The 24,825-nt window shown below is 41.7% G+C and overlaps 1 protein-coding gene across 3 annotated transcripts in view; it reads left to right on the plus strand.

Annotated features, from left to right (window-relative positions):
• LOC134537009 (ATPase family AAA domain-containing protein 2-like) overlaps positions 1 to 24,825 on the plus strand; it is a 39,357-nt gene extending 14,532 nt beyond the window's left edge. Inside the window, exons 5-13 of one of the 3 annotated variants that reach the window (XM_063377182.1) lie at positions 2,817 to 3,035; positions 5,298 to 5,488; positions 7,480 to 7,660; positions 9,689 to 9,874; positions 11,489 to 11,636; positions 14,383 to 14,466; positions 19,274 to 19,474; positions 22,984 to 23,147; positions 24,668 to 24,825. In XM_063377182.1, the coding sequence (XP_063233252.1) occupies positions 2,817 to 3,035; positions 5,298 to 5,488; positions 7,480 to 7,660; positions 9,689 to 9,874; positions 11,489 to 11,636; positions 14,383 to 14,466; positions 19,274 to 19,474; positions 22,984 to 23,147; positions 24,668 to 24,709 (1,416 nt within the window). In that variant the 3' untranslated portion in view covers positions 24,710 to 24,825. Of the gene's footprint in view, positions 1 to 2,816; positions 3,036 to 5,297; positions 5,489 to 7,479; positions 7,661 to 9,688; positions 9,875 to 11,488; positions 11,637 to 14,382; positions 14,467 to 19,273; positions 19,475 to 22,983; positions 23,528 to 24,667 lie in introns of those variants that run through there. The other 2 variants (XM_063377183.1, XM_063377181.1) reach the window with 2 other exon arrangements.

Here is a 24,825-nt window from a genome sequence, read left to right on the forward strand (position 1 = left end):
CTTCCTTCCTCGCTTTCCCCTCCCCCTAACTAGTATATTGTCGGTCTTGGCCTCCCCTCCTGGGGTTTGGCGCATGCGTGCAGGGCCGCCGAGAGGGGGGGGCAAAAGGGGCAAATGCCCAGGGGCCCGGTAGCCTTAGGGGCCCGGGCGCCCGGCTGGGAAGTGGAAAATAAATGGCTGGAAAAACATTTTCCCCCTGCTATTAAAACATCTTGTACTATATATATATATAATTGTTTTGTGTGTTCCTAAAACTACAGTCGATAACCAATAACCTAACCGAGCAGTAGGTACTTGTAACATTCAGTTCACACCAAAATACTTTAGTAGTAGAAGAAATGGGATCGTTACAGGGACGTCGGAACAGGGGGGGCAGCAGGGGCGAGTCGCCCCCGTGCTGTTATGCATGTGTGGGGGGGGGGGGGGGGGGGGGCGAGAGTAGCATTTCACCCCCTCCTTTTCCCTTTTCTCCTTTTGGTCCTAGTAGTATTTTTCTCAACCAGTAGTTACAAACGTTGCATTGGTGATCACATTGATTAGGAAATCAAATTTATGATTGTCAATATACTGTAAAATGATTGCAAATTCCTAGATGGTATTTTATTTAAATTCTACTACATCTACTGTCAGAGTAGTATTTAATACATACTACGTCATCAAATTCTTGGAATGATATATTTAATATTTTGGTTCGGAAACTCATTAAATAGCACAATTTTGCATCTAAAATTCCAAATTTTTCCGGGGGAGGGCCCCCCGACCCCCCACTCTATGACTGAGGTAAGTGTGATACATCTGTTCCTGTTCGCCCCCCCCCCCCCCCTTCCCACTAATGAAAACGTTCCGACGTCCCTGGAACGTTATAAATAATTAATATGTATTACAAATTTTTCAATGTAATCAACATGATTCAGTGTGTTTGATGTTTTCGAAGTAATAAAATTGATTATTACTTTACATTATTTTAATAATATTTACATTCAGAATAAATTATTATACTTATGTATTTTAAACACTCATATAATAATGCAATTTCTGATTATCATTTAAGATTTTTTGTTTTATTTTTTTAGTAATATACACATCAAAATTAATTATTATTTGTATTTTGATGGGATTAACAATGTAAAAGTGCACTGAGATAATACATGCAAATGCTCTCTCTTTTTTTTGCGTAACTAGGAAATCGTTATGTATGTTCAAATGAAGAATGCAATTTTACGATACCATATATATTTTTGGTATAGGCCTACGTAGTAGTGGTATGCAAAAAAAAGGAAGGGGGCCTACTACCCCAGCTGCCCAGGGGCCCACAAATTCTCTCAGCGGCCCTGCATGCGCGCTGCATCATGCCGATCATTTATAAGGCTTGGTTAGCCATTTGTAACGCTTGCTAGCACTTGTTGTTTCGTGTTCTTGTTTCTCGGTAATAATTTCCCCTTGCAGACTAACTATTTGAATGTGTTCATAAATTACTGAATCGCTGCGGCGATAGTTTGTTATAATGCTCTGTTATTTTGTGTACGCTTGGTGCGTTTGAAACTTAATAACGTGAAACATTACTACGTTGTTGATTAAATTAATTATATATAGTACTGATATTATTTGTAAAGTTGAGGTATACGTAAAGTATTATTTTTTTGATACTTATTAAAAATAAAAGGAATTGACTACCTGTTAAACTGGTTTCTCTCTGGATTTTTTTTTGGAACACATATAGCACCCAGTTATTCCAAATACTCTCTCTCTCTCTCTCTCTCTCCCTCTCTGTTAGGATGTGCCTTCATTGGAGAGGCCATCAGTAGGTTCACCTATTCAATTGTGCATAGCAGCAACCACAGGTAGCTATTGGTAAGGACCGGAAAAATTCGCGGGTTCAATGACCTGCAGGATGAACTCCATAGTTCTGCGTACTCTCGGTCAAATGCCACCCACTCATTGGCTGCTGTCTTGTGAGACGTCCGAACGTAGCAGCCTGTGATTCGATAAAAGCTTCGATCGGGTGTTTCTCATTGGCCCAGAGTCATCCAGTTGATTTGTGAGCCAATAACAGAGGCAGCGCTGAGGTATAACTATTTGCAGGGGCGTAGTCAGGGGAGGGGGTTTTAGGGGTTCAACCCCCCCCCCTCCCCCCTAGCACCAAATCTTTAATTAATTTCTTATTCATCACTCAAACAAATTTCATATTAAAATTAATAAAAATTTTACCATTACAATATTTAAATTTTAAGTACCGAAAACTGCTAAAATAGCACTATTTTACACCTTAAAATCCAAATTTTCCCCGTGGGAGGACCCCCCGGACCCCCCCCCCCCCCGCCTTTAATACGGGGGGGGGGGGCGTGCTTCATAAACCCCCCCCCCCCCCTCCCCCACCCCATACACAAATCCTGGCTACGCCACTGAACTATTTGTATTTTAACCTATCGCTAGAGACCGGAAAATTTCGCGAATTCATTTCGCGACAGGCTGAAATACAAATAGTTATACCTCAGCGCTGCCTCTGCCATTGGCTCGCAACTCACCCGGGGTGACTCTGGGCCAATTGAGAAACGCCCGACCGAAGCTTTTATCGAATCACAGGCCGCTACGTTGGGACGTCTCCACAAGACAGCAGCCAATGAGTGCGGGTGGCATCTGACCGGGTGTAGGTAGAACTACGGAGATCATCCTGCAGGTCATTGAACCCGCAAATTTTTTTCCGGTCCCTACGCTATCCGCGAAATGGAACTCCGCGAATATTTTTTCCCGGTCTCTTAGCTGTCGGACAGGTCTCGACAGGTGTGTGTCTGTACCGCGGACACTGGCTCCCGCAGGCGCGGCTGGAGATCCTGAAGCTGGTGCTGGGGTCGTGGCGGCACGCGGACCGGCCGGACGAGGACTTCCTGCAGGAGCTGGCCTCGTGCACGGCCGGGTACTGCGGCGCAGACCTGCACGCGCTCTGCCGGGACGCTGTGACCGTGGGGCTGTGCCGCCAGTTCCCGCACCTCGCCTCTCACCGCCGCTTCAGCCGGCCCTCCTCCTCGTCGCTGCGGGTGAGGCGCGACCGAGAACCGTCAGGGCATCCCCTCTTGCAGTGGCGTAGCCAGGATTTGTGTATGGGGGGGGGGGATTAAGAAGCATGGTTTTCCCCCCCCCCCCTTAATAAAGCGGGGGGTCCTGAAAAAATTTGGATTTTAAGGTGTAAAATAGTGCTATTTTAGCAGTTTTCGGTACTTAACTTTAAATATTTTAATGGTAAAAAATATTATTAATTTTTTAATAAAAAAAATTGTTTGAGTGATGAAGTAAGAAATTAATTAAAGATGTTTTTATCAATCCAAGTGCCTTGTCCACGTCCACTCAAAATCATAAATCAAGCTCGAAGCTCGACAATACAAAAAAAAAGAATAAAAAAAAAAGGGTTGGGTTTCGGCAGAACTCATCTATTCCTGGAAACAATTAGCTTTAGCTTGAAGAGTTACATGACACAATGTCGTTGTCTCAATTCTATACACACACAGCGATCCTTACACTTTCGGAAGCCCAGTCAACACCTGCTTATAATTACCGCGCTGGTTAAATACAGTAGGTGTAAGATATTTGAAAACTTGGGACCTGTCGAAGGGAAGGAGAATCGGTAGGGCTCGCTCACTCTTCCCCTCCATTGCAGTGGCCGGTGATAGCAGTAAGACACCCAGGCTTTTAGCTAACCTGCTTTCGGTTAAAAAAAAATATTTGCCGCTAAGGGGGGGGGGGGGTTTAGAACCCCTAAAACCCCTCCCTTGGCTACGCCCCTGCCCTCTTGAAATAAAATCTCCCAAATGGAGTTATAAATTTTGTGAGTAACTGGCTTGGTTTATCCAATGGAATTTGATGAAAACCACAGTTCGTATCTAACTATACCTCGGATTTACCAGCAGCAAGTGCAATTGCGGGGGAGGGAGAGGGTTGTATTTACTCTCCCCAAACCCCCGAAATGAAATCTTGAATATATTTCTGGCCAGCAGGGAAGTTCCAAAAAGCGTAGAGCAGTACTGGCAGTGCGACTGTATGGAGCGACAGCCAAGCGCAAAACATTATAACGATTAGTTGCCAAGAAAAGGAATGAGCACAAAGATATTGGGTTTAGGTTTTTTTTTAATATGCTACACATTTACCATAACTGTATGCTTAGTACACGATAGGCGACAGCCAGTCCCTTATTTTTAGGGTTATAGATTTTGGTGTCCTATCCATTGCCGATCCTTTGCCCGAATACTGAGCATGCGCAGGGCTCACTTTTTCGTTGATTTCGTCCAGTTAGCGGACCTGCATCAGGCACCATTAACTCAAATATAGTCACTTTGGTGATCATCAGGTTAAGTACCCAGCGTGTTGGTGTACACATGAAACTTTATGATGGTGAAACTCTCCTGGAATACATTTTGTACACTTTAAAGTACTTGAGAAAAATTTTTAATGCGGTTCTATCTTTGTCGATAGTAATGTTATCGCTTAGTATTTTTGCAATAACAATTGTATCGATGGTTGCAAAATGTCTGCTAGAATGTGTGGAAACGAGTTTCTAGCGTCACGCTGGGCACTGTTTGTTAAAACGGTTGCCAATTTGTTTCCTTACTGGGATTCAGTTTGTACACGTTTTGCAATACCACCCTAAGACTGAGTTTAAAGGGCACTCACTTTGCACTCTTCCATTCTACTAAGTTGCACAAGCGTCATGGTCAACTTTCATATATATACGGCTCACAACGTTTTAGTTAATATAGAGAAATGTTTTGTAAGAGTACCCAGAGGTGCCCCCCCCACCCCCCCTAACCTAATAATGCGCCCCCCCCCCCTCGAAATTTTTTTTGCCATTTTCTCAATGATTTACTCAATTATTTTATAATATAAACTTTTTTAGTATTATATTTTATCACATTTTGCATTAATTAAAACTAATTTTCTAATAATAATTTTGGTCATATCAGGTAATATTTCCATCCTGAACCGACAGATGCCAAACTGCTTTTGTTGAGGAAAGTGCGGGGTTGCCAATTTGATTCATTCACAAGATCCCTTTCAATTATCAAAGCACCAGAAACGTACTTTCACATTAGAAGCTATAATTATGTAAATAATTGATACATTTTTCTCGTCTTTTAACCTCCCCCCCCCCCCCCTGAAATTTTAATGACGCAGTCTGCGTCGTTACCCCCCCTTGTGGGCACCCCTGGAGTACCTGCCTCACAGCATCACTATTTTTTTTTTGTGAGTAAATTACAAGCGGCCGTAAACAGAAGTGAGTGACCGTCCGCGCGTTGTGTTCTGGCCAGCGAGTGCAGATCAAGAAGGGGGACTTCCTGGAGGCCAAGTCCCGCATCGTGCCGGCCACCCGGCGCGCCCGGGGCTGCGTGGCGAGGCAGCTGTCCCCTTCGGTGCAGCCCCTCTTCGCCGGCATGCTGGACCACGTGGTCCGCGCGCTGCAGTTGTTCTGCCCCTTCCAGTTCCTGCACCCCGAGCAGAGGTGCGCCTCCACCCCTAGCTCGCATCACCGTTTCCCCTGGACAGCGTACATCCACTCAGTGTCCGTACAGGCGAACCAGGCAACCGCCCAGGGCGCCAAGTAGCTGGGGGCGGCGCAGCACGACACATAACAGCTGATAAGAATTCAGTGGCGTAGCCAGGATTTGTGTATTGGGGGGGTGTTAAGAAGCATGCCCCCCCCCCCCTGTGTATTAAAGCTGGGTGGTCCGGGGGGTCCCCCCCTCCCGGAAAAATTTGGATTTTAAGGTGTAAAATAGTGCTATTTTTAGCAGTTTTCGGTACTTGAATTTGAATATTGTAATTATAAAAATTTTATTAATTTTAACATGAAATTTGTTTGAGTGATGAATAAGAAAAAATTAATGAAAGATTTGTAGCTAAGTGGGGGGGGGGGGGGGTTAACCCCTAAACCCCCCCCCCCCTGGCTACGCCCCTGGATATGATATGTTTAACGATTATTGAAACTAGATGAAAATGGATTTTTGTAACAGTTTGGAATGTTCATATTGATATAAGTAATTATTTAAAGTCCACGGTGACCTGTTTATGATTTGTAATAAGTAAAAAAAGTAAAAAAAAGACAAGCCTGCTTACATTTGATTGTTGACAAAATATTAGGCTTACGTGATGTATTTTGAGGCAAGGAAAAATTTTTTTTGGGTGTCCGGCCCGGGGGGGGGGGGGGGGGTGTTGTGGCAATTAAGGTTTTTCGCCTAGGGCGCCAATTTACCTTGCACCGGTCCTGCATCCACTCACTGCCAGTGGCGGATCCAGGATTTTGGTTCGGGAGGGGCTTGACCCAGCTGAGGCTAGGCTTTATCAAGGCAAACACTAAAAACAATTAGTGGACCCAGATGCTTTTGGAGGGGGCTTGAGCCCATTAGCCCCCCCACCCCCTCTGGATCCGCTACTGCTCACTGCACACAGTGTCTCAGAAATGTGTTCAGATCAAATTCAAATGGTTTTTTATTAATCACAAATTTTTTCAATTTTACAGATTTGGTATTTACAACGAGACATTCCAGCACTCAGTGCTCTTTTGCTTAATCTAATTGACATATATATATACACACAGTTTCTGTAAGGAATTATTTAAAAACATGATTTGGATAAAAGGAAAATTTAAAAAACCTTTCATACCTATTGTAGAAATGTGTTCTGAACTTGTAATGTTTTTTGCAACATCACAGAATTGTGACTGATACTTAAATGCTGTGTTGGGTTAAAGTACTAAAAGTAAATCCGTGATTTAACGCCGTAGGAGGTACAACATCAAGGCGAGCTCATGTCTTGAATCGAGTAGGACTGGCCATGCCAAAAAACTTGATTTAAACTTGTTCCAAGCCTAAATTAGACGAATAGGCTACAATCAAACAAAAAAAAATTGGTTGTCTGTAAAGTCGGTTTACGGACGATAGTTTAACGTGACGTCATAACAAAACATTGATGAAATGATTGCATACTTTTATGAATAAAATTTAATGATTTTTATTGAATGATCACTATTTTGTATGGATACAAAGAAAGAGTAAACTGAAATCTACAATTTAATTGATAAATTTACTTTTATTTGCACTCATTAATTCAAATATGTTTATTAATTTAACGAAGAGATTATTTTAACTATAACTTTTATACACGTTTGCCATTTTAACTTCTTCCAATCTGTGCTATTCTGTTAAGGATAGGACGATGATAGGAAAAGCTGGAAAACGAATGGTTAGTGTTTCAAGTTTAATGCGCCTCGTAAAAAGTCAAATCGATGGTTGTTCCAATCGAGTGGAAGGGAGATAGATGCGGCGCAAGCGTACAATGAGCGTAACTGGACACAGCGTAACGGGACAATGTGCGTAATTGGACACCTTTTTCGTGCGTGCAGCCGGCGTTCATCAATTTATTAGACGTCACGTCAAAAAAAATATATATTTTTAAATCCAGAACCAGTGTTATAGAATTGGCTGCGTCTTCCAGACAGATGCAGACGCCCACGCACAGCAGCCGGCTGCTTCTGGCGGGGAAGCCGTCCCAAGGGCACACGCAGCATCTCGCCCCTGCAGTGCTGGACCGCCTGCAGCATCTGCCCGTCTTCCCTCTGGACACGGTCACTCTCTGCGAGAACTCTGCGCCTCAGCCGGAGGGAGCCTGCGTACAGGTGCGCTGTCAGTGCTTTGATCTGACCCGCAATGCACTCGCGCTGATCAAATAGTGTTTGTTTAGAAAAAAAAGTGTCACCCCCATGGTCTTTTTAGACCGTGGGTGTATTTTTTGTCATTAGACGGCACAATAAGCTTAAAAATGAGAGGTAAATCATGGCATTTGATAAAGGAATAAGGAAGATCTTGCATGCCTACAGAAAAAACATGCTAGAGAAATAATATATAAGATGACGATATGGTTTCCACGGCAAAACTATGCAATTAAAATCTGAGTTCGTGGTGGAATGCAAACAATTATTACACAATCAGAATAACTTAACTATAGTTAACTAAGAGATTCGATGTCCCAAAACTGGTATTCTTGTCAACCTACCCGTGTCTGAGATATTTTGTATCTAGAAATCATTAACTGAATTGAATTCTGTTACCAATACACATTACACCAACTTTGAAATTAAATGTGACATACAATATCACTTAGTGAAAATAAAAGTCTACATTTTCTAATTTAACTAACTTCCTGAATCCAAGGCACTACTTGGTTAACTGCCAGTTAAAATTGTCTATTTTCATACAGTGATTAGTAAGAAGATTAATGTAAAATTTTATAAAAAACATATTTAAATGGAAAAATTGCTAACCCTACAAAATTTGTGAGTTTATTCATTTTAGGTGCCTTATAAATGTGAATTTTAAGACATATAGAGTAGTATTAAACAATTAGACATCCAATAGTAAAATTATCATTATTAAGGCCCCTGCCCACCCGGGCACACATACGATGCGCAGAGCTTCAGGAAAAACAACGCGATTTCAAAACTATTTGAAATATCCGAGTGGGGTCTGCTTACGAAAAGCATTTAAGAGTTCGTTGAGGACCGAAAAGGACTTTTGATTTCGCATTAAGTTTTTAAACTGTAGTTTTAGAAGAGTTAAAATAGCTAAAACCCTAAAAACATGTTTTGAGAGTAATTTTTAGGCGTAATACAACCAGTACAGATTCTTGAAAGCACTTAAGGGACCTGCATTACACCTTTATCTTAATTTCCCCGCAATATAATGTTAAGGTCACCGCTCAAATTTCACAGTTATCCTGTGACAATGACGCATTGCTAATGGCGATGTGTTACACGCTAGTGTTTCGGTATTAATCCACTTTAAAATCTCTGGATTTTCTTGGGATTGGATTTTGACTGTTGTTCCCGGCTTGTCATTCAGCCTGATATTAGGATTAGATTTCCTTGGTAAAACTCGTGTCTTAGACGTGAGTTGGCACGAGTTACGTTTTGGATTCGCCCCGTCAGTAAGGGTATTGCTTACCCATAAATCCGATTTGCCGATTGTCTTAGCAGGTAAAGAAATTTCTGTTGACAGGAATGGAGCGATTGCGGATTTAGTTAACAAATTTCCTGATGTTGTTACCAAGAAGTTAGGCCGTTGTGACGTCCTTCCCTATAGGTTTTATCTCAAGGACGAAACACCTGTGCGGGCTAAGTATCACAAGGTCTCGCCACCAAAAATGCAAATTATGCAGGATATCATTAATAAATTATTAAAAGCTGAAGTCATAACCCCTTCCACATCAGATTTTAGCACGCCTACGTTTCTTGTCGCTAAAAAGGACACTTCAGTAATGCGCTTAGTTCATAATTTCCAACCGCTTGATTCCAAAATTTACGATGATGTTTGGCCACTTCCGACAGTAGAGAGTGCCCTCCAACACCTTGGTAGTTCTAGAGTTTATTCTATTATTGACCTTAACTCATAAGAAGACTGCGCGCCAGTCCAGAGGAGACACCGCGCTAGAAGCACCAGCGAGCGTCGCGCTTATCACACATGCGCCCCTGATGAGAGGCGGGTCCCTTGAGCTAAACTTTTTTGGTTCGGCTTTGAATCTCCCACTCATGTTGTCCTCTTTTTTTTTTAATTAGATTAGTTATGTGCCCGTTCAACAGATAGCATTGCACTCCGTGCAGATGAAGGTTTCAGTTCGAGTCGCACCTTGCATGAGAAGGACACTGCAGGTGGTGAAGGACGCGCGCGGGAACGCCCCCAGCATCCTGTACCTGCCCGACGTGGGCGGCTGGTGGGGGGAGGTGGGCGAGATGACGCGGACGGTGTTCCTGACGCTGCTGCGGGACCTGGACCCGGGGGAGACGGTGCTGGTGCTGGCCACCGCCGACTGCCCCTACGAGAGCCTGCCCGACCACGTGAGCCCCTGGCAGCCCTGCCCCCTCGCCATGCACCCTCGCAAGGATGTATTTTTTTTTTTTGGGGGGGGGGGGGGGACACTTCAATTTATTTAGTTGTTTGAGGAATATCCATCCCCTGGGGGAAAAAAAGCGGTGGGTTGGGGGGGGGGAGGTTGTCCTCCACCCGGGAAAATTTGGGGTTTGAAGGTGCAAAAAGGTGGTTTTTAGGCATTTTTCTTTCCTAAATATTCTAATTATAGTCGGTTGCAATACATAGTTTATTTTTTTATAAAAAAAAAATATTTTTCAGAGAACAAATTTGTAAAAAAACACAGTTAACCATTATCTGCTGGTGCTATATCCACACGAAATCATTAAATTAAAAACAATCAGGAGAAACTACGAAACTAAATATATTATTGGAGTGGACGAAATTGAAGACTTTTATTATTGGGGGGGGGGGGGGGAGTGTCCCCCCCCCCGTACCCCCCCGGTTGCGGCGCCTATGCCCTCGCGCCCACTGTTGGATGCCGCCATATTGAATTCTCTTGTCGTGTGTCAGAGATCGTCAATTTGCCCAGTTTGTCATCCGCTAGAGTGCACTTGTGTCAACCGTGAGATAGTCAGGCAACGGAGCGTTCGTTATTTTGTCCGCCATATTGAAAAATCTTTAAAATTCGCCCAAAAATCAGAATAAATTCCAAAGAGTAAAAAAATAAATAATAATTTCCAATATTTAATGAATCTATCGACTATTAGTTGAGTGTAAATGTTTTTTCACCCCTGTGCCAAGTTCAAGGTAGTGGAGCCTGTGGCCCCAACTTCAATCTTGGATGGTGGCATTACAGTGGCCATCTAGGTGTCAAATTTCCTAAAAATTTCTCAAAAATGATTCCAAAATCTTTAAAAATTCCTATAAGTTTCCTTATTTCTTGGGAAAATTCAAATTTTTTTTTTAGGGAAAATCTCCGATTGTTTCCTCAAAAAAATCTGAAGAGGCCAAATTTCCTCGGCATGGGGCAGTTATCGTCAAAAAGAAAATTTGTCCCTCTTTGAGGAAAATTACCCTACCCCTCTTTGAAATAAAACGTCCCCTCTCCGAGGAAATTTGGCTGTACAGTTTTTTTTTTTTGAGCAAAAAGGAAAGCGAATTTTTTTTAAGGCGTTTTTTGAGGATTTAAAATAATTTTTGATGAAATTTTGACACAAATACGGCCGCCATTACGACACAATACAAGACGACGGCTGGCTCCACAGACTCCTGGTGCAGGAGAAACGTTTGGACGGTCTCAGGGTAAAAGGTAACAAGTCACATTTTGGTGATTTTTATAGAACAAGTCACTTAAATTTTAAGTATACTCAGAATATGTAATGCATTTTTAATCATTGGCAACTATGTCGGTGAATGAAAGAATAATGCAAGAAAAATTTAAGTATTTAAATTCAATTTTTTATCTAAGAGTTTTTTTTTTGTTTCTCCTGCAAAAAGTGAATTCTTGACTTGTTACGTTTTACCCGGAGACCGTCCATTTATATTCTTCATAAATTTGAGTAAAACGGTTTGGACAGCGTGAAGGAATGTGTCGTGTCTCCCGGCGTGCCCGCAAGGGGAGGGGGGATTGCGTGTCGCAGCTGCGCGAGTTGTTCCGCGAGGAGCTGGGGCGCGTGGTGCGGGTGAGGAACCCCACGGCCGAGGAGAGGGACGCCTACTTCAGGCCTCTGAGGGACTCCGCCCTGCGCCCCCCCGCGCCCCCCTCCAGCCAGGCCAGCAAGCTGCACGGTGAGCCACCCCCGGCGACCAGAACAAAGTCCACTGCAGTCCTTGACCCGTTCTGGAACGGTCTTCCCCGGCAGTTGACCGAAACGAAATATCGCACCGCCCAAAGTAATAAGAGCCATATCTCAACCAGAGGCGTAGCCAGGGGGGAGGTTTTAGGGGTTCGAACACCCCCCCCCCCCCCCTTAGCACCAAATCTTTAATGAAATTTCTTATTCGTCACTCAAACAAATTTTCATATTAAAAAATTAATAAAAATTTTACCATTACAATATTTAAATTTAAGTACCGAAAACTGCTAAAATAGCACTATTTTACAACTTAAAAATCAAAATTTTCCCGGGGGAGGACCCCCCGCTTTAATACGGGGGGGGGGGGGGGGCGGGCATGCTTCTTAACACCCCCCCCCCCCCATACACAAAGCCTGGCTACGCCACTGAATAATCTTACCAATATAATAAGGCCATACCTGAATTTTGAAAAAAAAAATAACGGTCGAAACTCCGATGTTGCGACGGACCCAAGTCTGAAATTTAACCATCATGTTATTGCAAATAATATAGCCTCTTGTTTAATTGTTTTAAAAGTTTCTACTTTTGACATGTGGCCGTATTACTTTGACAGTACGATATTTGTACATGCACTTTTTTAGGTTTACTTCCTTCGCACAGTCTCCTTCGTTTTATCTCTTGAGGTTTGAATAAGGTTAGATAAGAAAATGTCTCCCTCATTCTTCGTGCCCATATCGTACAAACTTTAGATGATTTAAATTTGTTGTTCTTCAGAAACCTTACTGGAGCAATCACATCTACATGTGCTCAAAAAATGTAACATAAATAATAACACAGAGTAGTGTGTGACAAAGGTAATCTACCTGCCTGTCTGAACTATTCATCTTTCTGGAACAGTATTACCTAAAGCCCTTATCATCAGTAGTCAAAAATACTTATGAATGTATATTAACATACTGACACGAATTGACTTAATTTATATTTGGTTTTGTTCCACAAACTAACAAGCAAGGTAATAAAAAGTGATGAACAATTAATCTTGCTGAAACAGCTTTCCTTTTTTTAGTTCTAGTGTTACAACCCTTTATCTTTAGCCTTTTTAATCACATTTCATTTACGTGTTTCATCCATTTCATATTCTTCTTCTTTTTGCTGGACTGAGCAAGGCACCTGTTGTATTACCATTATATATATATATATATATATATATATATATATATATATATATATATATATATATATATATATATATATATATATATATATATATATATAAAAAAAGACGCCAAGCCATAACAAACATTTCATTGCACTTTTCATCACTAGCAGGGCTACCCGAAATGAGATGGTATTGTAATCGCTTTCTTCAAGTGGTGTTGCCACTGTGCAGTGAGCCGGGGAGTTACTTAGTAATATCACTACGGAAGCCTAAGATGCCCATCAAGTTCTGTCCCGAACACGCCCGAATATTCACCGTCGGCCAACCTCGGGATTGGTTTTTTTTTTGCGCAGGAAAAATGAATTCAAATATTAAAAGTGGTCGGTTAGGTTAGCTACATTAAAAAACACTTTAAAACACTGTGGACGGTTAGTTAGGTTACTATAGCTACATTGAAATGAACAGAAAAATATATAATAATATATATATAAATAAACCCGAGGTTGGCCGAAAGTGAATATTCGGGGCGTGTTCGGGCAGGGGCAGAACTTGATGGACATCTTAGGCTTCCCATATCGCTATTTTCCTGCCTAAACAGCATGTATCATGTGCTCATGACACCCGGTATAACGGGTACAAGACGACTCATTTCCATCAAGAAGGGTGAACCACAAGCGTTAAAGACAATCATAGAACTGGTTCCGGGGCCGCCTGGTGTCTCCCGGCCCGGGCGACTGCCCTGGCAAAGGGGAACGACACCGGGGCGTGTCGGCCAGTGGCGTAGCCAGGATTTGTGTATGGGGGGGGGGGGGGGTTAAGAAGCATGGGCCCCCCCCCCCCCCTATTAAAACAGGGGAGTCCGGGGGGTCTGCCCTTGAAAAAAATTTGTATTTTTAAGATGTAAATTAGTGCTATTTTAGCAGTTTTCGGTACTTAACTTTAAATATTGTAATGGCAAAAATATTATCATTTTTTAATAAAAAAATGTTTCAGTGATAAAGTAAGAAATTTACTAACGATATATTAATCAATCCAAGTGCCTTGTTTACGTCCACTCAAAATCATAAATCATGCTCGAAGGTCGACAATACAAAAAAAAAAAAAAAGGAATAAAAAGGGTTGGTTTCGGCTTTACCTTCAGTTACATGACACCATGTCGTCGTCTCAATTCTATACACACACAGCGATCCTTACACTTTTGGAAGCCCAGTCAACACCTGCTTATAATTACCGCGCTGGTTAAATACAGTAGGTGTAAGATATTTGAAAGCTTGGGACCCACCACGACGTCACAACCTTGTAGCTTCTGCTCTGCGACAGGGGTGGGGGGAAGGGAAGGAGAATCGGCAGGGCTCGCTCACTCTTCCCCCTCCAGTGCAGTGGCCGGTGATAGCAGTAAGACACCCAGGCTTTTAGCTAACATGCTTTCAGATAAGGTAATATAATTGTGGTTAAGTTTTGGGGGGGGGGGGGGGGTGGTTAGAACCCCTAAACCCTCCTGGCTACGCCCCTGGTGTCGGCGGTGCCTCACGTGGTGACGTGTTGACGTGGTGACGTGGTGACGTGGTGACGGTTGCAGAGCACCCTGCGAGTGACCAGGAGGCAGCCACCGACTCGGACTGCGAGCACCCCTGCCTCAGGAGCCGCACCGTGTTCCGCATCGGTGAGGAATTGTGTCCACTCTCTGGTAGAGCAGTTCCTCGGGCTTAACGTCTGCTCAGAAACATTGATCGCACACTATTTTTTTTTTTGACGTGACAACGTCTAATAAATCGATGCAACGCCGGCTGCACGCACGAAAAAAAGTGTCCCGTTACGCACATTGTCCCGTTACGCTCATTGTACGCTTGCGCCGCATCTATCTCTCTTCCACTCGATTGGAACCAACCGTCGATTTGACTTTTTCCGAGGCGCATCAAACTTGAAACGCTCCCCATTCGTTTCCTACTTTTCCTGTCATCGTCCCTATCCTTAACGGAACAACACAGATTGGAAGAAGTTAAGTAGCAAACATGTATAAAAGTTATAGTTAAAATAATCTCTTCGTTAAAGTAATGAACATATTTGAATTAATGAGTGCAAATAAAAGTAAATTTATCAATTAAATTGTAGATTTCATTTCACTCCTTCTTTGTATCCATACAAAATAGTGATAATTCAATAAAAATGATTCAATTTTATTCATTTCATCAATGTTTTGTTATGACGTTGTCACGTTAAAATATCGTCCGTAAACTGACTTTACAGGCAACCAATTTTTTTGGCAAGATTTTTGAGCTTCATACTTGTTGGCTTTTAGACTGAAGCAAATTCTGAGGAAAACGAAGTATCTGCTCGCCTTGCTGCGGCAGTCTTCAAGGTAAACTAACAGTTAAGGGGCGTGCTCTGGCAAGACTTCAGTTGAAGATGGATGTACGCGGTGGTTGGGTCTGTGCAGGGAACAAGGAGCCAGATATCTAAGTGTGACTTTTAGATTTATAATGTAAATCTAACTAGGTACTTGATATCTAATTGCTTAGTGATGGGTAGAGACCTGTAAAATTCGCGATTTCAAATACCTACAGGATAGACTCCATGATCCTCTATGCACTCGTGCAAATTACATCTGCTGATTGGTTACCGCCTCGTAACACCTGTGGACTGGAATGATCGTGATTCGCTAATTCTTCTGTTAAAGATTTTTCATTGGCCCAGAGTCCTTCAGATAAATTGTGGCCCAATCACTGAAGCAAAATAATGTCAAAAGTATTTGGACTCTATCCTATCGCGAAATGAATCCACGAATTTTACAGGTCTCTAGTAATGGGTCTTAAACTATTAACAACTTTTTTTTTTAATATAAAAAAGCATATTCTATATAAATGAGTAGGCGATGCAAAAATTCTGGTATGCCACACCACAAAAACATGTGGCTGCTAAAATGAAGTAATTTTTTTTTTCCAACAGGTTTGTTTGCCTGGTTTTATCTTATGCATTACTTCTCACAATCAAAGTAGCTGTGTTAGTAACGTATTTTGAATGCTACATATCTAGTGGGTAGGTCCAGAACTATATACTTCAAAAACTAAGGCCGATATTCAAAGACACTAAAATAAGGGTTTAGGTGATGAATATGCTACATCTGTATCCTAACCGTATTCCAAGAGCACGATAAGACACGGTCAGTACCTTTTTTTTAGGCAACTGATTTTGGTGTTCTATCCATTGCTGTTCTGTTGCCCAAATAAGCACATGCGCAGAGCTGACTTTTTTCGTTGATTTTTGTCCAGATAGCTGAACAGCATCTGACGCCGTCAACTCATGCATAGTCATTTTTGTGATCATGGGATAGACTTATCAAGCGTTTTGGTGTGCCAAATGAAACTTTATGATAGCGAAACTTTCGTAGAATACATTTTGTACACTTTAATGGTCATAGAAACAAAAATTTGTGATTTTAAAAGTACTTGAGAAAATTAAAATGACACAAATTAATTTAGCGTGGAAGTGCTGCTGTCTGTAGGATATTTGGCATGGCAAGTGTATCGATGGCTGCGAAACTTCTGATAGAAAGCATTGAAATCAGTTTGAAACCTAGTGCAGGGCACAGTTTATTAAAAAAAAACAGTTGCTTTATCGTTTCCGTACAGGGATCGGGTTTAGACATGGTTCTGAAATACAGTCTGCAAGTTAGGTTGCAGTTGTAACCCAACGAGGTATTGCTTATTCGCCGCCCTACCAGAATGTCTCGGAACGTCACCCTGTGTCTCAGCCTCGGCAGTTAAAGGTGGGTTTACGATTGAAAATTAAGAATTAAGACTTAAGACTTAGTCGTGTACTTACCATATGACTATGTAAACTAGTGGAATGGTTTATGATTGTCGTGTGTGAATTTTGACGGGTCGTGTGCGAACCATATGATGACTTAAGACTTAACAGAAATGGTTATATTTTATATTTTTCGTTAAGACTAGCGACCAATCACAACAAACCGGAACCTTTCAACCGGAAGTTTATGTCTTATTATTGGACCGAGCGAGGTAGTATTTTGGGTTGGAATTCGTACATTTGTCATTTGTAATCATCATCCATTTCGAAAAGCAGATATCCCATTTGTCAATAACCTATTTCAAACCTGCTTCTCCGTTTCGAACAATGGCCGACCATGTGTTTTTGTGCTGTGATTGGTTAGAATCAACGACTTCTATGCAGAGGTGCCCCCCCCCCCCCCCCAAACACTATGACTCCCCCCCCCCCTAACCTAATGATGCGTTCCCCCCCCCCCCCCCCCCCCCGAAATTTTTTATGCCATTTTCTCAATGATTTACTCAATTATTTTATAATATTATACTTTTTTAGTATTATATTTTATCACATTTTGCATTAATTAAAACTGATTTTCTAATAATAATTTTGGTCATATCAGGTAATATTTCCATCCTGAACCGACAGATGCCAAACTGCTTTTGTTGAGGAAAGTGCGGGGTTGCCAATTTGATTTACAAGATCCCTTTCAATTATCAAAGCACCAGAAACGTATTTTCACATTGGAAGCTATAATTATGTAAATAATATATACATTTTTCTCGTCTTTTAACCACAAACCCCCCCTCCCCCCCAGAAATTTTAATGACGCAGTCTGCGTCGTTTCCCCCCCCCCCCCCCCCCCTTGTGGGCACCCCTGTTCTATGTCAATCATAAACTGGAAAACTGTAGTTTTGACTTAATCGTGTGCTCGATGTTAAGTTATGATTCTTCAGAGGCCACTCCAGTGTTTCAGGGGCACTACGCAACCCGCGTTAACCTCATAAGATTCAATGCTATTTTCATTTTTCTTATAACTAATTAACTAGTATAGATTTCGAAATGATGCTTGCTTGATATGTAAGACAACGATGCTCTTATCAAAGCCCCTTTCTTCAAAAACGTGCATAAATTATGGTTTTATACTAATCTTTACTAATATGCATAAGTGTATTGTCTAGGTTTGAACCATAATTTATGCACGTTTTTCGAAGAAAGGGGCTTTGATGAGAGCATCATTGTCTTACATATCAAGCAAGCATCATTTCGAAATCTATACTAGTTAATTAGTTATAAGCAAAATGAAAATAGCATTGAATCTTATGAGGTTAACGCGGGTTGCGTAGTGCCCCTGAAACACTGGAGTGGCCTCTGAAGAATCATAACTTAACATCGAGCACACGATTAAGTCAAAACTACAGTTTTCCAGTTTATGATTGACATAGAACAGGGGTGCCCACAAGGGGGGGGGGGTGGTTAAAAGACGAGAAAAATGTATCTATATATTATTTACATAATTATAGCTTCTAATGTGAAAATACGTTTCTGGTGCTTTGATAATTGAAAGGGATCTTGTAAATCAAATTGGCAACCCCGCACTTTCCTCAACAAGAGCAGTTTGGCATCCGTCGGTTCAGGATGGAAACGTTACCTGATACCAAAAATTATTATTAGAAAATCAGTTTTAATTAATGAAAAATGTGATAAAATATAATAACACTAAAAAAAGTATAATATTATAAAATAATTGATGTAAATCATTGAGAAAATGGCATAAAAAAATTTGGGGTGGGGGGCACATCATTAGGTTAGTGGGGGGGGGGGTGAGTCATAGTGTTTGGGGGTTGGGGGGGGGGGGGGTGGGCACCTCTGACTGCAGGAATTATCTCACTTTGTAAAAAAAAGCCGGACATTTTGGAGCATTAAGGTAAATCCGGCCGGACGTCTGGTGACCCTACTCGCGGTGGGGGGCTGTGCCAGTGTTGCCAGACGTACGATCATTCTCGTATTTGTATGAGAAATTAGAACCTGTGTACGTTGTACGAGGTAAAGTTGGATCTCGCACGCTTTTGTACGAGAATTTTGAAGATTACTATCAATGTTGGTTTTTTTTTTACCCGGGTTCTAGTAAGATGTATTAGTTTTATTGTATCGTTTTGTCAAAACAAGTGTATAACATTTCTTTTGTAACTTGATACCATTAAGTGAAGTTCCTGCCCGACAGCGTTGACTTTTTTTTTTTTTGGCTGGCAACACAGACGACGACGCCGACTAAAATATAGTGTTTGTTTTTTATTATTTTATTATTCTTAAATGCACAACCCCTAACACACAATTTAGAGTATTTTTGGTATGTTAAATTAAGGAAAAAAACAAAAGAAAAAACTGGATATTTTTTACGGAAAAAAAATGCAAAAAGAGTGAATGGCAGGAATAATTTTATTGTTGTGAAAACTGTTGTTAATGATGTTTTACTTATGTAATCATAGGATTGTGAAAATTGTTTAGTTTAGATTTGTTAGGCTTGTAACTCAAATGTCAAGTATATAAAAATATTGTAGAAACACATTTAAACTTTTGCTTTTACAATACCATTGTGTATGAGATTTTTTGTGTATCATACGAGAATTTTCGCTCCTTGGTACGAGACATTGACATTTACAATCTGGCAACACTGGGCGGTGCAGGCAGGAGACCCGACGCCCCGGAGACTGCCTCGCGCAGGCACGCGAGGAAGCGGGGCAGCGGGGCTGGTCCGCCGCCAGCCAAGAGGTGCCGGGCCCAGACACGGGACTCCCCCGGCGCCGGCGAGCCGGACCCGGAGGGCTGGGTGCCGCCAGACTTCCCCGGAGACACGGAGGACGAGCGCCAGGAGCCGGCCGGCGGCGGTGAGTGTTGCCGCTGCCTCCGCAGTGTTGCCACACCTCCCGGGGCAGACGAGCGTAATCTTAAGGGGCCCGCCTACCCGGGCACACACACGGTGCGCAGAGCTTCAGGAAAAACAACGCGATTTGAAAACTACTCAACATATCCGAGCGAGGCCTATTTAGGAATAGCATTTAAGAGTTCGCTGAGGGCCGAAAAGTACTTTTTAATTTCGGATTAAGTTTTTAAACTGTATTTTTAGAAGCGTTAAAATGCCTAAAACGCGTGTTTCCAGAGAAATTTTTAGGCATAAAACAATCAGTACAGATTTTTGAAAGCGCTTAAGGGACTTGAATTACACCTTTATCTTCATTTCTCCGCCATATAATGTTACGGTCGCCGCTCAGATCTCGCAGTTGTCCTGTGACGACGAGAAGACTGCGCGCCAGTCCAGAGGAGACACCGCGCTAGAAGCACCAGCGAGCGTCGCGCTTATCATCCCGCCTCACTAACACACATACACCCCTGACGAGGCGGGCCCCTTAATATACGAGGGTTATTTTTTTTTTCAACCTCCGATCGGCTGTAATAAAAAAAAAACGGGAATGAATTGGGAAATTTATTTTTAATGTCAAAAGAAACGTACATCTTTACTCTATTTTTCCACATAACCACCGTGCAGATTGAGGCATTTGTCGTACCGATGCACCAGCTTTCCAATACCCTCTGCATAAAATGATGCCTCCTGCCTATTCAGCCACGTTTTAACAGTGCCCTGCAGTGTGATTACAGTTTCATTTCTCCATGGCATGCCCATTAATCGATACCCTAATCGCTCGTACACGAATCGACACGTCTCGTAGTGTTCACCTCCTTCCACCAACCATGTGGAGCGGCCAACTCACACCTCAGTTGAAGCTTGGTTATGGGAATGTCAACATGGCTGCCACGATAAACTGTACGGCGAAATGCGAGCTGCGTGGAGTCATCCGTTTCTTACAGGCAGGAGGACACACCAATGATGAACTGCAGAGCACTGTTAAAACGTGGCTGAATAGGCAGGAGGCATCATTTTATGCAGAGGGTATTGGAAAGCTGGTGCATCGGTACGACAAATGCCTCAATCTGCACGGTGATTATGTGGAAAAATAGAGTAAAGATGTACGTTTCTTTTGACATTAAAATAATTTCCCAATTCATTCCCGTTTTTTTATTACAGCCGATCGGAGGTTGAAAAAAAAATAACCCTCGTATATAAATCCAGTGTCCTGATGTTTGTTTCCAGTGAACTCTTCACCAATTCGACCGATTTCGATGAAAATTGCCATTTATGTGTAATTTTTTTTCCAACTTGAGAGACGGGATAGTTTTTATTTTGATTAATGGTCTTAATAATTTATAATTAATAATAAACTGATTATCAATGTTGATTGGTGTTATTAATCGTAAGTTTTCAAAGGTCTCAAACAGATAGCGCCTTAAGTCAGTTTTTTTTTTTTTTTTTTACAGACAACTGTTGTACTGTCTGACATAAATATCTCATAGATGGTGCTACGTTTCAATTCAAATTTTATTTTTCTCCATGTTGTGCACATTTTCGTTGATCAATGTACTACGTGACCTCGCTTTTTTTGTATTATTTTTTTTTATTCTCACGTGTTTACAATTATTGATATTTATCTTCAGCTGTCAATCTACAGATATAATAATAAAACAAATAATATTAGCTAGAGAATCAGAGTTCATCACATTTTTCTTGTTAAAAAATTTGTAAGTATTAATTAATTCTACCTTTCCTGCAAATTTTATAATCTAAGTTTATAAAAATTACAAAAATATCTATGTATTAAGTGCTTGCTTTTTATTTTCTCATTTTGATTGAACTTTTATTATTTTCAGTAACGCGTGGGCGGGTCTGCTAGTGTAGATATACAAATGGCACATGTGTAAACCCTTACCCTAACTCTATTGTGCGCAACTCGAGCATTCTGAGCCTGGTATTATGAATTTTAAAGTTTCAAAATCTATTCCATATTTTTGTTACATTCCACGTACTCTAGTAATAAATGCTTCATTTCTGCGGTTCGTGTTGGAGTAGCCGTCATGTTGCAAATAGCCCACCAGTCACCTGTATCGTATACCTACATTACTGGAGTGACTCCACAATATATAAGTATCTTCTCTTCTTCCGATACTTAAAGACATATTTAACCATTGAACGATTTCACAGTGCAAAGATTACAAATGACAGCAGACCAATGACAGCAGACCGGCATGCTGTTTGGGCCAGCAATGTTACCAATGTTCCGAGCTAAAACTGGAAAAAAAAAAAATTATTGGGGGGTTGAAGTTGGATTGTCGGGTCAGAAAATTTCCATGAGACTACTGCCATATGCAAAATCCAAATTTTTTTCCTAAGCAAACTAAAATTTAAGTGTATTTGTTTGTCTGGGTTAGGGAAGACTCTTGGTGCGTTCCAGGCCGAAGCCTGTGATTGTCGTGCAGGAATTTTGACGTTTCGTGTGTGAACCATATGATGACTTAAGGTGGTTTACGATTGAAAATCTTAAGAATTATTACTTAACCTGTACGCCGACAGTACAAACACAAGTAATATCCAGTTTATGATAGAAATAAAGATTTTAGAGTTTGTTTAATCATTTATAAAAGCTTAGCGCACATGGTCATCAAACTGGTAAACCTTTACAAGAGAAATATTATGACGGACATGCGGATCATTGTGAACTTCTTGGTTTGTTGATTGATGGACGGACAGACGCGACGGATAATTGTGAGTCCAGCTTTAGAAACCAATTCATGTGTGATGATGATGCCGGTATAGTGAGTAGAGTTCAATAGTAATATTGAGTGAAATTGAATGTTGGGGGATTGGCCAGCCATGGCAGTAACTGATGCAATGTCTTAACTCCCCTATTTTAGATCTAGACTATAACTAGTTAAGTTTGGACCCAGGAAACCTGCATAGACACAGGGAAAAACCCTTGGGTTCATCAACGCGGGGATAATTTATCGCAAGTACTAAGCAGGCAGGTTCAGTACAAGGTTGGTCCGGGATAGTGGCGGATCCAAGGGGCAAGTGTTCCCCCCCGAAAAACCAGTTGTCTGCTACATTAATATTGTCTACAAAAATGATTGTTTTCTGAAACGAATAAAATATTTTAATATAATTAATGAATTTCTTGTAGAATCATAAAATCTGGTGGTTGGATGTTATGTGTAGTGTGAGTAGGTAGATTAAATACAAACTTAGTAATTTTAAGACTTTTTTTTCTCTGGCTACTCTGGAATCCTGGAGTGGCCCCCTCCGAGGTGAGCCTCTGGATCCGCCACTGGTCCAGGAAGAAGAGTTGGTTAGGGGCAGAAAGTTTGAACCGTGATGGGGTCGGCTCGGACAACCGTGTCAGTGGGGGCCACGGCGTGTCAGTGGGGGCCACAGCGTGTCGGTGGGGGCCAGAGCGTGTCAGTGGGGGCCACAGCGTGTCAGTGGCATGAGCCCCCGTGGCTGTTACAGCAGAGCGAGTAGACGTGGACGTCGCGGCCCTGGACGCCTTCTTCGAGCATGCGGTGGCGGCGACCGACGACTGCCCCTTCCAGACGCTGGAGGCCCTCCACAGCGGCCTCAGCATCATTATCCACAAGTACAGCTCGCAGCTCGAGCGTCGCCAGCTGCTCCTGGTGAGTTCCCCCCCCTCCCCCCCCCCCCCCCACCATCCTTCATCCACGCCGAGGGTACCGTGGGTCCTCTTTTTCAACCAGCACAATTAAACATGAGCTGCATCCGAATACCAGCCTAACGAATCCACTAGATGCATTGCTATCCTTCTCACAAGGGATGCATCATCGTCCCTACACGCGTCCACTAAAGTCGAGGTTACCTAGACTGCGACACTCCCATCCGCTGATCTGTCCCTCTACATCCATTATCTTCGGGATTGTGTTTTATTTTGTTTTTATATAATATTACTTTAGATTTTTGGCATAAGAAATGTTTAAAAAGTTACAACTATGTAATAACAAAAAAAAATTGAGATAAATAAACATGTTAATAAAAATTACAGAAAGGCGAACTTTAACTTACAGAAGTATATGATGCTGATTGTTAAGTATTTTAAATAATTTGAGATTCATAACAAAATCATTATTTTGATTGCTGACATTTATAACGTTCGCGATAAATTAAATTTTTTTTAATTCGTCTTTTTTTTTTTTTTTTTTTTTTTTTTTTTTTTTTTTTTTTTGCTGAATATTCGTAGATAATACAGCTCAAAATGGCTACGTGCACATCGGTACAACTGTAAATAGGTGGTGTGCTAGCAGTAAAAGTACCTGCACACTGGCCACATTTGCGAAGGGATGTAGGTGTGTGTGTGTGTGCTGTGGATACATCCCCATGTATTCGGACACAGCTCTGGTTTGTTCCCCCTTGCGGATGAGTAGTTCTGTTTCAATAATCAGTTTTTAAAGGATATTAAAAAAGAGCGTTGATTGATCCACGTAGTCAAAGCTTAGCACAGGCCTACAAACTACAAACACTAAGGAATTTCCATTTCGTCGAGTAAATTTCCCTGATTTCCAACTTCCCCGACCACAGAATCTAGACACACATCCACGTCCCGGGGATCTGCATTTGGCCGCAGTTGACTTCCAATCCGATCTCGTTCGCGCAGATCTGGAGACATTGCAGGCCACGAGCGAGTGAGTGACTGACCACCGTTTCTGTTTTACGGTTTAAAGTGACTCTTCAAAACTAATCAAATTCTATACCTCCAATCACTTCGCAGTGAAAACATTTTTTTTTTCTTTGCAGACCTACAGCGAACTTCCAAGCACTCCTTTAAATAATTAGTAGTGTTACATTTAGTTCAGATGAATTTGTAATAAGCCTGCTGGCGTAGTCTTGGTCGGTAGTGTGAAACCTTACGACTCGTCACCGGCTCATTGATTCCATCAAACCACAGCGACATCTGAATGGTCCACAGTGTGACCAACCAGCCTAGAGCAAACCCCAAAATGTGAATGCATCAAACTGCACTAACCACTAGCCGGTAATGCCGTCAGGCATACACTGTGTTGACAGTGTGACCAACAGGACGCACGCAATACAATGTGGGCAGTACTGCTTGAAAAGTAATTTCCGGTGTCAAACTAGCAATTCTGTTCCCAATTTTTTTTTTAAATTTATTATTATTTTACAGGAAATGCAAATATTCATGAAGCATTTTGAAGAGATGAAATAAACCGATCCCGTGCAGTTCACTCAGGTTGGGCAACTGTGTTTGTAACCGTTTGATTTCTGTATATTGTGGTGTAGATGAATACACACCGACCCACCCAATAAACTATTTACCTCGTT

This window comes from Bacillus rossius, chromosome 11, assembly GCF_032445375.1.
Source record: "Bacillus rossius redtenbacheri isolate Brsri chromosome 11, Brsri_v3, whole genome shotgun sequence".
Taxonomy (NCBI): domain Eukaryota; kingdom Metazoa; phylum Arthropoda; class Insecta; order Phasmatodea; family Bacillidae; genus Bacillus; species Bacillus rossius.